General features: G+C 46.2%; 1 protein-coding gene across 3 annotated transcripts in view; it reads right to left on the bottom strand.

Annotated features, from left to right (window-relative positions):
• prdm10 (PR/SET domain 10) overlaps positions 1 to 14,401 on the bottom strand; it is a 220,558-nt gene that overhangs the window by 139,425 nt on the left and 66,732 nt on the right. For all 3 annotated transcript variants that reach the window (XM_033049823.1, XM_033049825.1, XM_033049824.1), the window contains exons 5-8: positions 7,177 to 7,284; positions 5,358 to 5,613; positions 2,984 to 3,225; positions 1,228 to 1,437 (exon numbers count right to left, since the gene is read on the bottom strand). In XM_033049823.1, the coding sequence (XP_032905714.1) occupies positions 1,228 to 1,437; positions 2,984 to 3,225; positions 5,358 to 5,613; positions 7,177 to 7,284 (816 nt within the window). The remainder of the gene's footprint in view (positions 1 to 1,227; positions 1,438 to 2,983; positions 3,226 to 5,357; positions 5,614 to 7,176; positions 7,285 to 14,401) is intronic.

Raw genomic sequence — 14,401 nt, 5'->3', positions numbered from 1 at the left:
CCAAGACCATACGTGTTTGTGTTGAAAAAGTCACAAATGGCATTCAATAAGGTGGTAATTAGGTGTCATTTCAGGACAGAAATACAAACAGAGCACAGGTCTCTCTGGGGTCGACCTCTCCTCCATCACAGAGATGCTGAGTGACCAGAGCTCACCACAATCCAACAGACCTGAACAGCTGCTTGAACCACATCAACACTTGCCCTACTTCCCGTGTGCAATCCAACTTTCTAACTGCTCCAGAGTTCAACGTAAGCTGAAGGAGAGGGCACTTCATCTCCCAAAGTGCCACAGCACAGCATGCAGGCCTCAACAACGACGACTACTTCAGATAATCAGGTATTCAGTCTTTTATCTCATACTTTCAGCATTCATTTTTCTTTCCCCCATCTCTTCCTCTGGTATTTTAGATGTTGTTTGTTTCCTCCTGATAACACACTGGCACTGCTCACTGTAACTGGCACTACTGTCATTAGCACCACCAACACTGGCATTGCTGTCACTGGCACCACCACCACTGGCACTGCTGTCACTGGCACCACTGTAACCGGCACTGCTGTCACTGGCACCACCACCACTGTCACTGGCACCACTGTAACCGGCACTGCTGTCACTGGCACCACCACCACTGGCACCGCTGTCACTGGCACCACTGTAACCGGCACTGCTGTCACTGGCACCACCACCACCGGCACTGCTGTCACTGGCACCACCACCACCGGCACTGCTGTCACTGGCACCACCACCACCGGCACTGCTGTCACTGGCACCACTGTAACCGGCACTGCTGTCACTGGCACCACTGTAACCGGCACTGCTGTCACTGGCACTGCTGTCACTGCACCACCAACACTGACACTGCTGTCACTGGCACTGCTGTCACTGGCACCACTGTAACCGGCACTGCTGTCACTGGCACCGCCAACACTGACACTGCTGTCACTGACACTGCTCACTGGCACCCTGACATCTGTATCATGTGGCTTCATCCGATAACATTATTTTCTTCTTTACACCGGAGGCCCCTTTCTCTGCAGTTTTAAGCTGCATTGTCAGTTTTTCCCAGTTCAGATTAAAAGTCGCCAATCTGAACTTTAACTGTTGCTCTTTCCAAAATAATATCTGATCTATTCAGCATCTTTTTTTACTTTAAATAAGAGGATAATTTGAACAGACCACTATTTGCACCAGTGACACCATCTAGCACCCACCCATGTTCTCTTTTACCTTGAGTTCCTGTTTTGGCTCGATATGCTTGATGGTGGTAAAATAGAGGTTCTTGCCGTACTGGTACACCACCAGGTTCTGCTCCAAGTGGTTCTGAGCCTGTCGTACAAACATCATCCAGTTGCACAAGTTCTCATCAGACAGATCAAACCATAAATCCCCAGGTTTCTCTCCTTCTTTCAAACCCTCCCTTACAACTCCCATAGCAATCTGTTAAAAGAAAAAAAGCATTAATGTAGCACCTCACACCATTTCAAAATGTTTCATGCACATTCTGAAGTTATTATACTCCAGAAGCTCCCCTCCATATCAACACTGATGAATGACCACTTTATCACTGTGTCCTAAATTGCTGTGTAAAGGCAAAGCTCACCAGCCCTTGCAATTCCCCAGATGGATAAACAGGGAAGGTTTTGTTGGGGCGAGCACTGCTGCACAGAATTCCTTGCACCCCAAACAGTGTCAGAAAAGCTCAAATGTTCACTATAACACTGATCCTGGGAGGCTCATTGGCACAGCTGCCTCACAGCGCCAGAGGTCCAGGTCCGTTCCTGACCTCCGGTGCTGCCGATGTGGAGTTTGCACATTCTCTCTGTGACCACATGGGTTTTTACCAGTGGCTCCGCTTTCTGCCTACATCCCAAAGGCATGTGGGTTTGTGGACTAATTAGCCTGTGTAAATTGCACCAAGTGTGCAGGGAGTGGATGCAAAAGTGGGATTACATAGAACTAGTGTGAAAGGGTGATTGGTGGTCACCATGGACTGAAGGTCCTGTTAACATGCCATATCACTAAAATAAACATACCCTGACGCCAACTGCACAAAGTACAAACTGGGCATTGAAGACCTCAGGATAGGGTACATGTAGATGAAATAGTTCCCACTGAATCACATAGATCTAGCAAGAGCCAACTCAGCAACCATGATTATATCACCATGAGTTGGTCACTTGATTCAAATCCATGTCAGATGAGTGTCAGGTATGGAATTCCCTCATAAATTTTGTCACGATGTCAAAATCCAGGGCAGAATTAGATCATTTCAGACCACTCTCAGCAAAGTGAAAAATGCTGCAAAGTTTCAGCAGTGGACTTGATCCTCAACCGTTATTATTAAATTTCATAATCCCAGCTCAGGAAAATAATAAATCACTGAGGGAAGTGGAAAATAGCACACTTAGTCATGGGATATACCTGAAGTACTGACACACAGATAGGGATGTGCACTCTGAATGGCAAAAATATGGTCAGGTGTGTATTGTTTGACGATATCTCAGGTGTATCAGCAAATGCTTAACCAATAAGTCTCTGTGTTAAACCTTCTCAATGAAATGCCAAACTGAAATCTTTCATACCTTCGTATTTGAACAAGACAAAACTCTTTAGTAATTTGTTCAAACTCTGCTTTGCAAATTTAAAGTAAAAGATAGCAATGTGCGGCACGGTGGCGCAGCGATAGAGTTGCTGAGACCCAGAGACTCGTGTTTCTATCCTGACCACGAGTGCTGTCTGTACAGAGTTTGTACATTCACCCCTTGACCACGTGGGTTTTCCCCGGGTGCTCCGGTTTCCTCCCACACTCCTAAGACATATAGATTTGTAGGTCCATTGGCTTCGGTAAAAATAAAAATTGTAAAGTGTCCTTTGTGTGTGGGATAGTGCTGGTCGGCACGGACTTGGTGGGCCGAAGGGCCTATCTGTAAAACTAAAACAGCAAAGGATAATTTGCAAGTTCCAATCAAGTTAAAAGACTTACCTTTAAATGAATATAATCATCACAGAGCTCAGACTGCTTAACGAATGGTCCCTCGACAGGACCGAACTGTGTGCGTTTTGGAATGCGCCGCTTGGAGAAGATTCCACCGGCGAACCGATTGATGTAGAGAATGAGCGGCAGGCTGGCCCTGGCCCTGCTCAGCACAGGCCGGTTGGGAATGCAGTGCAGAGCACCGTGTTTGGGGCACGCACCTGGATGTGCCATATTGCAATCCTCACACCCTGCAGTAAAGTACAACAGAAATTAACAGAGACCCAAGAGACCCAGTCTAGAGAAGGACCCCGGCTCAAAACCTCATCTGCCCATTTCCTCTAGTACAACGAGATCTGGGGGTCCTTGTTCATCAGTCAATGAAAGTAAGCATGCAGGTACAGCAGGCAGTGAAGAAAGCAAATGGCATGTTGGCCTTCATAACACGAGGAGTTGAGTATAGGAGCAAATTTTAGGTCCTTCTGCAGTTGTGCAGGGCCCTAGTGAGACCACACCTGGATTATTGTGTGCAGTTTTGGTCTCCAAATTTGAGGAAGGACATTCTTGCAATTCAGGGACTGCAGCGTAGGTTCACAAGGTTAATTCCCGGGAATGATGGGACTGTCATATGTTGATAGAATGGAGTGGCTGGGCTTGTATACTCTGGAATTTAGAAGGATGAGGGGGATCTTATTGAAACATAAGATTGTTAAGGGTTTGGACATGCAGAGGGTTTCACACAGAGGATTGTGAATCTGTGGAATTCTCTGCCTCAGAAGGCAGTGGAGGCCAATACTCTGGATGCTTTCAAGAGACAGTTAGATAGAGCTCTTAAAGATAGTGGAGCCAGGGGATATGGTGAGAAGGCAAGAAGAGGGTACTGATTGTGGATGATCAGCCATGATAATATTGAACGGTGCTGGCTCGAAGGGCCGAACGGCCTACACCTGCACCTATTGTTTATTGTCTTCAAATGTAGAAACAAAGAACTGTAGATGATGATTTATACCAAATACAGACACAAAGTGCTGGAATAACTCAGTAGGTCAGGCAACATCTCTGGAGAAAAAGGAAAGGTGATTTTTCGGGTCGGGACCCTTCCTCAGACTCCTGATGATGTCTATCTCTGAGTTCCTCCAGCATTGTTTCATGCAGAAAATAACAGGCATTTGTGCTACATCAATCGCTCTTCATCAATAAACAGTAAGAACCGCCTCAAAACAGAAAGACATAGAAAGTGATGAGTGAATTCCTTCCACTTCTGGAGGGCAGCAGCAGCGAGTCGAGTCACTGACCCACAGCGTCAGAGACCACAATACACAATACAATTTATTTGTCACTTGAACCTCATGGAGGCTCAAATGAAATGTAGTTTCTGCAGTCATACACACATGAAAAAAAAGTCCCAAGACACAACACAATTTACACAGACATCCATCACAGCGCATCTCCTCCTCGCTGTGATGGAAGGCAAAAAAACTTATCTCTCCCCTGCACTCCCCATTCCCCTCCCGATGTCAGAGTCAAAGCCCCCGGCGGGCGATGGCAATTGTCCCGCGGCCATTAAAGCCACGCCGGGCGATGATGTAAGGCCCCGCTAAAGGTCATCCTCGACCCCGCTACTCGGGCGGGAGAAGTCGCCGTTGCAGAAGCCTCGAAAAGCGGTCTCCCACCAGGGACCCGCGGGCTCCCGGTGTTACTGTCTGCCAGACCTGCGGTAAGCCTCCGAATCTCCGGGGGTCGGGTCTAAGCAGCGCGCCACCACAGCTCCACCCGCTTCGGACTCGGCCAGCTCCATGATGGTGAGTAGCTCCGCAGCTCCGTGACTGGAGCCCCAGGACGTCCCTGCTAGAGGCCGCTCCACGTTGCAGCCCCAATGACAACGGAGGCCCGACAGGGAAAAGGTCGGGTTCTCCGTGCAGGGGAAAGATTTTAAAAGTTTCCCCCCCCACCCCCCCGCCCCCCCCCCCCCACACACACACACACACACACACACACATACCCCATCAAAAAAATAATAAAAACTACATTAAAACAGGACAAAAAATAACAAAAAGACAAACGGACTGCAGAGGCCGCTGCGACGTGAGTCGCGTCGCCCACCAGGCTTGAATCCTGACCTCAGGCGCTATTGCATGGACTTAGCATGTTCACCCTGTGTCCACATGGGCCTTTTCCCACATCCTAAAGGTGCGCAGACTGGTAGGTTAATATGCTACTGTGAATGGCCCCTGAAGAGTAGATGAGTGATAGAATATGGGGGTGTTGTTGAGGAGAGAGTATTAATTAACATAGGATTAATTGATAGAACAGACACAGAGGGCTGAAGGACCCATTTATGTGCTGTATCACCCTATCAATGTTTGACTACAGTTCCACTTACACAAATCACATGGGTTAAAGGGCCTCAGAGGACCCGGCTCCCAATCATCGAGATCAGATGAGTCCACATCCTCCTCCTCTTCCTCCTCCTCCTCCTCCTCTTCCTCCTCTTCCTCCTCCTCCTCATCATCATCATCCTCGTCCTCATCCGTATCCAGGTCAGGTTCTGTTGTGTCCAGTGCATCCGGTATTTGCTGCACAGAGTTGCTGACCTCAGTCAGATGAGGAGTACCATGATTTGGGGTGGGCAAATGTGACTAAGGAACAAAACAGATGCAATCAACTAAATGTTCTGTAAGCTTCTTCATTCAGCTGTAGTTTAAAGAGAAACAGAAAATAGGAGCATAGAATCACAGAGTCATACAGCATAGAAACTGGGCATTCGGCCAATCTGACCAGTGGACATTCTTCTCTATTCATCGTATCTTCCAGCACTTGATACATGGACCTCTGTGCCCATGTGATTCAAGTGTTTGTCGAGACACAATGCTGTCAATGAGCCAGCTCCCAACACTCAATGAGCCAGCTCCCAACTCCAGAGACTCACCACCCTCTCGGTGAAGAAAGATCCCCGACATCTCTCTCCCCTCACCCTAAATCCCCTAGTTTTATCGTCCTCTGATATGGTGAAACATTTCCTGTAAGCCGCCCTTTCCATACCCATCACAAGTTTACATACCTCAATTAGTCCCATCTGAATATTCCTATTAAATCTTTTCCCCTTCACCTTAAACCTATGTCCTCTAGTCCCCGATTCGCCTACTCTGGGCAAGAGACTTTGTGCATCTACCTGATCTATTCCTCTTATGATCTTATACACCTCTATAAGATCACCCCTCATCTTCTTGCGCTCCAAGGATCGAGTCCCAGCCTACTCAACCTCTTTAGTCCTACCAACATCCTCGTAAACCTTCCCTGTAGAATTTCCAGCTTGACAACATCATTCCTGTAACACCGTGCCCAGATCTGAACACTCTCTGCGCTTTCCTCCTTTCCTTTGTAAAGGGCCTGTCCCACTTAGGCGACTCTTTAGGTGACTGCCAGGGACTAGTTTTAATGGAATTCACCTACGACAGCACCTACGACAACCTACGCCAACACCTACGTCAAACTACGACAGCAAAAATTGTCGCCTAACATGTTGAAAATTTTGCGGCAGTCGCCTAAGTGGGACAGGCCCATTTGTCTCTCACTTCACTATTTATATTCACGACAGCCTCATCATTAGTTCCTGTCACATACTTCATTTTTTCTCCACAAGCTCACTGCTCACCTAATAGTCCATAAACCATCTTGTGCATCATCCAGGAATTTACATTGTAATTGCATTGTGTTTAATTACACCTATTCGTGCTGATTTTTTTATCCACCTTTTAAAAAATGTTTTGTACATTTAGATCGAACCTTTATTTTATCTTTGACTTTCCTTCAACATCTAAGTAGTTTCATTTTGTGCAAGAGAACCATTTGGGTTATGGGCATCTTCTCCAGGCTTGAACCCTACTTGACCATCTGTTTGTACAATCTGTCCCTTCCTGACACTATTTGATTATTCTTGCTCTCATCATTTTCCAGCTCTACTTCCTGCTCTCTCGCTTGATGAATCTCCCTCCACCAGCACCTTGCTTATCTTCACTCCCAATGGAACAGTTATTCCTCTTGCACATATCTCAATCTAATACAGTACTCTACATAATGCCTTAACTACTTATTCTGCTGCACTCTTTGCAGCGGATACTACTGCACTTGGAACAGGCCCTCCAGATGTCGGTAATGTGGTCTGACAATTATTGAACCTGCTGAAGTGAAGGTTTATTTACCTGAGAATCGTTTTCCACTGGTATTGGCTGCTGAGTCTCAGTCACACTGCCAAGGACCGCCAAATTAGCACCAGGGTCGTTCTGGTTGGCAGGTAGAAGAACTGTTACCTGGATATTTAAAAAAAACATTGTCAGAGCAAGTAAGGAGCGTGATCTATTCTTTTCAACATTTAAAAAAAATAATTCAATCATCTGAAAACATGAAATATCATTCCCGGCAATAACTGAAGATCAGTTTTGAAGATTGCCCTCAATTGCAAAACATATTGTGCACTGATCAGAACAAAGGAATCCATGTCCAATATGATGAAATATAAACAACTGTAAATGTTTCTATGGATTCACACCAAATCCTTGGAGACAAAAAGAGTTTCTGATACACAGCTATTATAATTATAATCATAATAGTACTTTATTAGCCAAGTCTGTTTTGCAACATACGAGGAATTTGATTGGTCATAGTCATCATACCAATAAAGAGCAACAAGACACCCAAATAAATATTTAACGTGAACATCCACCACAGCGACTCCCCCACGTTCCTCACTGTGATGGAAGGCAAAAAAGTTCAGACATCTTCCTCTTATTCACCCGTGGTCAGGGCCTATTGAGGTCTCCGCATTCGCCGCAACGGTGGCCATATGTTTCAGGCCCTCCCGCCGGGATGATGGAACTCCACCTCCAGTTTAAATTCCATTTAGAATATTTTGCAGGACCAAGAAACCAAGACGTAGGAACGGAAGAACTTTCTCAGCGGCTTGGAGTTCCGAATCGGCCACATCTTGCCGCAGACCGCGCTTTCCGAAGTCCACAGGCCGAGCTGGGCGGAGCTCCAACATGGCGATCCTCGGCGAAAGGTCCCAGGCCTCTGCGATGTTAAAGTCAGCGCCGCCCGCGGTTGGAAGCTCCGCAGACCACAGCTCCATGGTGTTAAAGTCGGCAGGCCCTCTGGAGCTCCAACACAGCGATCCCCGGTAAGGTATTGCCTGCTCCGCAATGGAATTCAGTGCTGCGCCGCTACTGAAGCTCTGGCCGGACTCCGGCAGGAAAAGCCGCGTCAATCCAGTTGGTAGGCGAGGAGGGATAAAGATGTGGCTCGGAGAAAAGACGCAACCTCGACCAGGTAGTGACTGGGAAACGGTTTCCCCCTTCCCTTCCCCCTACATAAAAGACTAAAAGACCTCCAAAGACATACTTTTAATAGACTAAAGATAACAAAAAGGGTGAAAGGACAGACAGCTGCAGACGAGGCTGCCACACTCGATGGCGCCTCCACTCGACTACAATACGAAACTTCTTCCCTTCTTAGTTCTCTTCGGTGCACTCAAAGCTTCCGTAGTCGGGGCGATCTTGGCTCCCGCAGCCAGCAGTCGAGTCCTCCGCGTCGGGGTGATCAAGCTTCCGCATCGGGGGGGGGAATCTCAGCTTCCCCGCGTTGGGCGTTCTGACCCAGGGTCGGGGCTGGTCGAACCTCCTGCGACTTTGGAGTTTACCGACATCAGTCTCTACCCGAGACTGCGAGCTCCTCGATGTTGAAATCCGCAGGCCGCAGTTGGAGCGTCGATCCCAGGCAAGGGATCGCAGGCTCCGATAGTAAGTCCACGGCCCCGCGGTGGGGCTCAAAGTCAGTCTTGAGGGAGGCCGCCAGCTCCATGATGTTAGGCCGCAGAGCGAATGGAGATACAAGTCGGAAAACAATCGCATCTCCAGTTTCCCCTCCCCCAACATAAAACAAACCAGAGAAAATTAACACATACTTTTAAAACTAAAAATAACAAAAAAGACAAAAAGACAGACAGACTGTTGGAGCTCTAGGGGCTAGTGGAATCAAGGGATATGGGGAGAAGGCAGGCACGGGTTTTTGATTGGTGACGATCAGCCATGATCACAATGAATGGCGGTGCTGGCTCGAAGGGCCGAATGGCCTTCCCCTTCCCCTGCACCTATTTTCTATGTTTCTTTGAGGCTGCCATCGCTGACAGCGCCGCCAGCTATCCATACATATCATCTAAATTAAGGTGAGGTGGAGTTAAATTTAAAAAATCGCAGATGTTAAAATCTAAAAAAGGAATACAAAATGCTGCAAACAATCTCTATCGAGAGAAATATAAACAAGATTAACATTTCAGATTGAATTTTCTTTTGACAGATTTTGCACCATTTTCTTGTGTTTTAAGTTAGGAGGAAGTCAGTCTGATTCAGGAAGATTTGAAAGGATCGAGGCTCCTTTAATGCAGATACGGAAGATAAAGTATTTCAGACCTTATTTATTATGCACAGAGCTTGTTGGGTGCTGAAGAACAAAGATGGGGAAGCTAAGCATAATACATAAACAAAACAGCAATGAAAAAGAACCACTTTTTTCGAATGGCTTTTGATGAAGTCACACACAGTGCCCTCCACAATGCTTTGGACTAAGACACGTCATTTATTTATTTGCCTCTGTACTCCACAATTTAAGATTTGTAATAGAAAATATCACATGTGGTGAAAGTGCACATTGTCAGATTTTAATAAAGGCCATTTTTATACATTTTGGTTTCACCATGTAGAAATTACAGCTGTGTTTATACAAAGTCTGCCATTATACAGGGCACCATAATGTTTGGGACACATGGCTTCACGAGTGTTTGTAATTGCTCAGGTGTGTTTAATGCAGGTATAAGAGAGCTCTCAGCACCTAGTCTTTCCTCCAGTCTTTCCATTACCTTTGGAAACTTTTATTGCTGTTTATCAACATGAGGACCAAAGTTGTGCCAATGAAAATCAACGCAAGAGCATAATCCGATAATACATAGTACTGTTCACATTTGGAAACAGCTGGTCCAGTCTCAAATTGAGAGACATGTCTCTCCTTCTTCCTTACAAATAATCCCTCTACTCTAGATGGTGTTTTCGTTCAATGGAAGAATCAGGGAATCAAGACAGTGGGAGACCTTTATCAGAGGGGACTCTCTCCTCCTTTAAAGAATTACAGGAGAAATACAATCTGAACACCAATAACTTTTTTAGATACCTCCAAGTTAGAACATGTGGACAAGATTGCTCCTCTGCAGGTGCAGACAAACACGATGAATGTTTGAATAGACAAGCAGATACAGAGAAGTTGATATCCCACATTTACAACGCCCTCCAGAACATCGACACGCCATCATCTGAGATTTATAGGCATTCATGGGAAGATTAGATGGGTCAACACATCTCCAAGGATTTATGGGACAAAAGCCAACAATATATACATTATTGCTCTCTAAATGTCAGACACAGCCTGATACAGTTTAAAGTGCTGCACAGGCTATATTGCTCAAAAACCAAATTGAGCAAGATTTCCCCCATTGTTTCCCCTTTTTTGTGATAAATGTCAATCTCAAGAAGCCACCTTAACCCACAGTTTAGTACTGTGCAAAAAAATAGAACGTTTTTGGACGGAAATATTCAGCGTCACCTCTAAAACACTGAAAGCTCCACTAGGGCCAGACCCAAAATTGATAATACTGGGAATATCTGATGCATGTAGCAACTTTACGATCTCGCAAAGACGCTTCCTTGATTACGGTCTAATATCAGCAAAAAAACGTATACTTAAATTTTGGAAAAAGACAACAGTCCCTTCAGTGAAGATGTGGATTACGGAAATGACAGATACATTACATCTAAAAAGAATTAGGTTTATCTTCATTGACAAACCAGAACAATTTTTAAAAATATGGACCCTTTTATTGAATTTCTTGAGCAATACAATGGTTGAACACAAACTCAAAACTGATTATGGGGCTGGGTGAGCGGGCGCATGGGTGGGTTGATGGACATATCTCCTCCTCTCTCTCCTTTTCTTTTTTCTCTTTCTTTTCTCTTCTCATTCTTCTCTTCTCAATTTAATATTCTGTTTGTAAAATGTTAAAATTGAAGCTGTGATAGAGTTGTAGAATTGTCAAGTTACTTTGTTTTTTGTACAATTGCTTCCAATAAAAATATATTGCCAAGGAGTTCAAGAAGGAACTGCAGATGCTGGAAGATCGAAGGTACACAAAATGCTGGAGAAACTCAGCGGGTGCAGCAGCATCTATGGAGCGAAGGAAATATTACCAAGGATTTGAGTATAGGAGCAGGGAGGTTCTACTGCAGTTGTACAGGGTCTTGGTGAGATCACACCTGGAGTATTGCGTACAGTTTTGGTCTCCTAATCTGAGGAAAGACACTCTTGCCACAGAGGGAGTACAGAGAAGATTCACCAGACTGATTCCTGGGATGGCAGGACTTTCATATGAAGAAAGACTGGATAGACTCGGCTTGTACTCGCTAGAATTTAGAAGATTGAGGGGGGATCTTATAGAAACTTACAAAATTCTTAAGGGGTTGGACAGGCTAGATGCAGAAAGATTATTCCCGATGTTGGGGAAGTCCAGGACAAGGGGTCACAGTTTAAGGATAAGGGTGAAGTCTTTTAGGACCAAGATGAGAAAATCATTTTTTACACGGTGAAGCTGTGGAATTCTCTGCCACAGAAGGTAGTTGAGGCCAGTTCATTGGCTATATTTAAGAGGGAGTTAGATGTGGCCCTTGTGGCTAAAGGGATCAGGGGGTATGGAAGAAGGCAGGTACAGGATACTGAGTTGGATGATCAGCCATGATCATATTGAATGGCGGTGCAGGCTCGAAGGGCCGAATGGCCTACTCCTGCACCTATTTTCTATGTTTCTATGGTGCTGGGAATTCCGTATCTTGCAAAGTGCTTCTTGAGTTTCACAATGATTGTTCTGCTGCTCAGGTCGTACAGTCTGTCTATTTCCCAGAAATTAGATAGTCAACTGTCATTAAATAATGCTTTCCCTCAAGTTCAAACATATGGTTCCCACTTTCTCCCATGGGCGGTCTGGGATGTCATGGGGCATCAGAGTTTCTTTCCGATTCTGTTGTTCGTATGTCCTGCAGGCTTCACAGTTTGAAATGTACTGCTACACATCGGAGTTCATTCCGGGCCAGAAAATGCACTCTCTAACACTTCTGAGGGTTCCTTCCACTCCTGGGTGAGAGGTGTGGAGTGTCTCCTTCATATCTTTGCCTAAAGTGATAGGGATTACAACTCACTCTCCTCTGAATACTAGGCCATCTTGCACATTCAACTCGTCCCTGACATTGAAGTACGGTTGTGCTGCCTCTGGGACTTCTGGCCATCCATTTTGGATTACTTTCTGAACTGTTTGTAGTGTTTTGTCTTCCCTGCTGTGGCTTGGATGCGTTTGACCTTGTCCTCTCCCATGCTCAAGGACTCAACTACGTTGACATCAGTGAATCTGGTCGATCCTGTGGTGTCCGGGAGGTATGCTCGGGAGAGCATATTTATTGGATGCATGTCTTTTCCCTTTACCCATTTGATCTCGTTGTCATAGTGTAGCATCCTCATCATCATGCCCTGAAGACGTCTTGGTGCTCTATGCAGAGGCTTTTTAATCTATGTACTGTAAAGTGTACTGATGAAAGCACTCGAGGGCAAACACTATTGCCAGTGCCTACTTCTCAATCTGAACATATCTCTGCTCGGTTGGTATCAATGCTCGACTCACATAGGACAGTGGTTGTCCTTTCTGCATAAGTGTTGCACCTAGACCTGCCTTGCTTGCATCACATTGCATAGTCAGCTGTTCGTCTGGTGTGTAGTACGCCAGGATAGGTGCCGTTGTAAACAGCTCCTTGATCTTTGACATTGCCATGTCATGTTCTGATGATCATTCCCACTCTGCTTCCTTGTGGGTCAACCTCGTCAAAGGCTCAAATGTGTCTGACAACATTGGCAGGAATCTTGCCAAGTAGTTTGCACTGCCTTGTAATCTTTGGATTTCTGTTGGATTGGCTGGTTTGGGCATCTCTCGGATAGCCTGGATCTTCTTCGGATCCAGTTTCAGGCCTCGATCAATAACTACATGTCCTAGAAATGTGATACATGTAGTTTTCACTACCGACTTCTTCCGGTTCAGCTTGATGCCTTAGTCTCTGCATCGCTGAAGAAGATCTTGCAGTCTTGCATCGTGATTTCTTTCTGCATCTTCTCTGGTGTCCCCTACTCCAAATAGGATGATGTCATCTGCAACACATTCCACTCCCTTTAATCCTTCTAGTGCTTGTTGCAGCTTCCTCTGGAAGATCTCTGCACTTACTTTCAGTCCAAAGGGCAACCTCTTCCAGCGATATCTCCCAAAAGGAGTGTTCATGCTTGTTAGGAAACTGCTCCCCTCATCTAGTTCGCAGTGGAGGTATCCTGACTTCAGATCGAATTTGGAGAAAATCTTCACCTTGGACAGCTCAGGGAGTACATCCTCTATGACCGGTAGTCTGTGGATTTGTTGAGGGATCTAGGAACTATGCAGAACCTCAACTCTGTGCTGTCCTTTTTCTCCGTAACGACCAGCCTGCTACACCACTCAGTTGGTTCTTCGACTTTAGTCAAGATGTCCTGCTCGACCAGCTTCATGAGACCATTCTTGACCTTCCCTTTCATGGCTACAGGTACCGGCTTTGCAGAGCACAGTGATGGGGGTCACACCCTCTGTCTACGTTACCAACTTGACCTTGCCTGGTAGACATCATTGTAGCTCTTGAATAACGAGCCAGCCTCGCTAACAGCATTCAGGCTCTTGAAATTCTCGTAGTGAGCCGTGATGAGTTTCATCTGTTGTGCAGCTTTGCCGCTCAGGAGTGGTGTGAGCCAGCCTTCCTCTACCACAATGAAGGTCTTGTTCCGGAGTATGACTTTCGTCCTATCTTCTGCCAGCAGGTTGGATCCGTTGTACATCTTTAAGATGATTTTCTCTCATCTAATGTCCTCTTTATGTAATGACCGGAAGTGGCGGCGCTGCCTTGCAGCTGCGGCTCGCCTGCAGTCCGTTTGTCTTTTCTGTTTTTTGTTTTCTTTTGTCCCGTTTTTACAGTTTATTTCGGTTTATTTAGTTGTGTATGTGTGGGGGGGTGGGTGTAACATGCTTTTTGACTTTTCCTTCGGGGGGGGATGCGACCTTTCCTGCCGTATCCCCCGTCACCGTGTCCGTCTGCGCTGAGGCCTATCGTGGAGCTGGCGGCCTCCAACTGCGACCAACCTCGAGGCTGCGGAGGCAGAGCCAGGACTTACCAACGCGAGGCTGGCCGACTTCGGGGCTGTGGTTGCGGGGCGACCCAACTTCCGACCCGACTTTGGAGCCTCGCAGGCTCGGCCACGGGCCAGTGGACGACA

The sequence above is a fragment of the Amblyraja radiata genome, chromosome 33 (genome assembly GCF_010909765.2).
Source record: "Amblyraja radiata isolate CabotCenter1 chromosome 33, sAmbRad1.1.pri, whole genome shotgun sequence".
In the NCBI taxonomy this organism is placed as follows: Eukaryota; Metazoa; Chordata; class Chondrichthyes; order Rajiformes; family Rajidae; genus Amblyraja; species Amblyraja radiata.
Note: the sequence above shows the minus strand (reverse complement) of the source record. Positions and strands in the feature narration are given on the sequence as shown.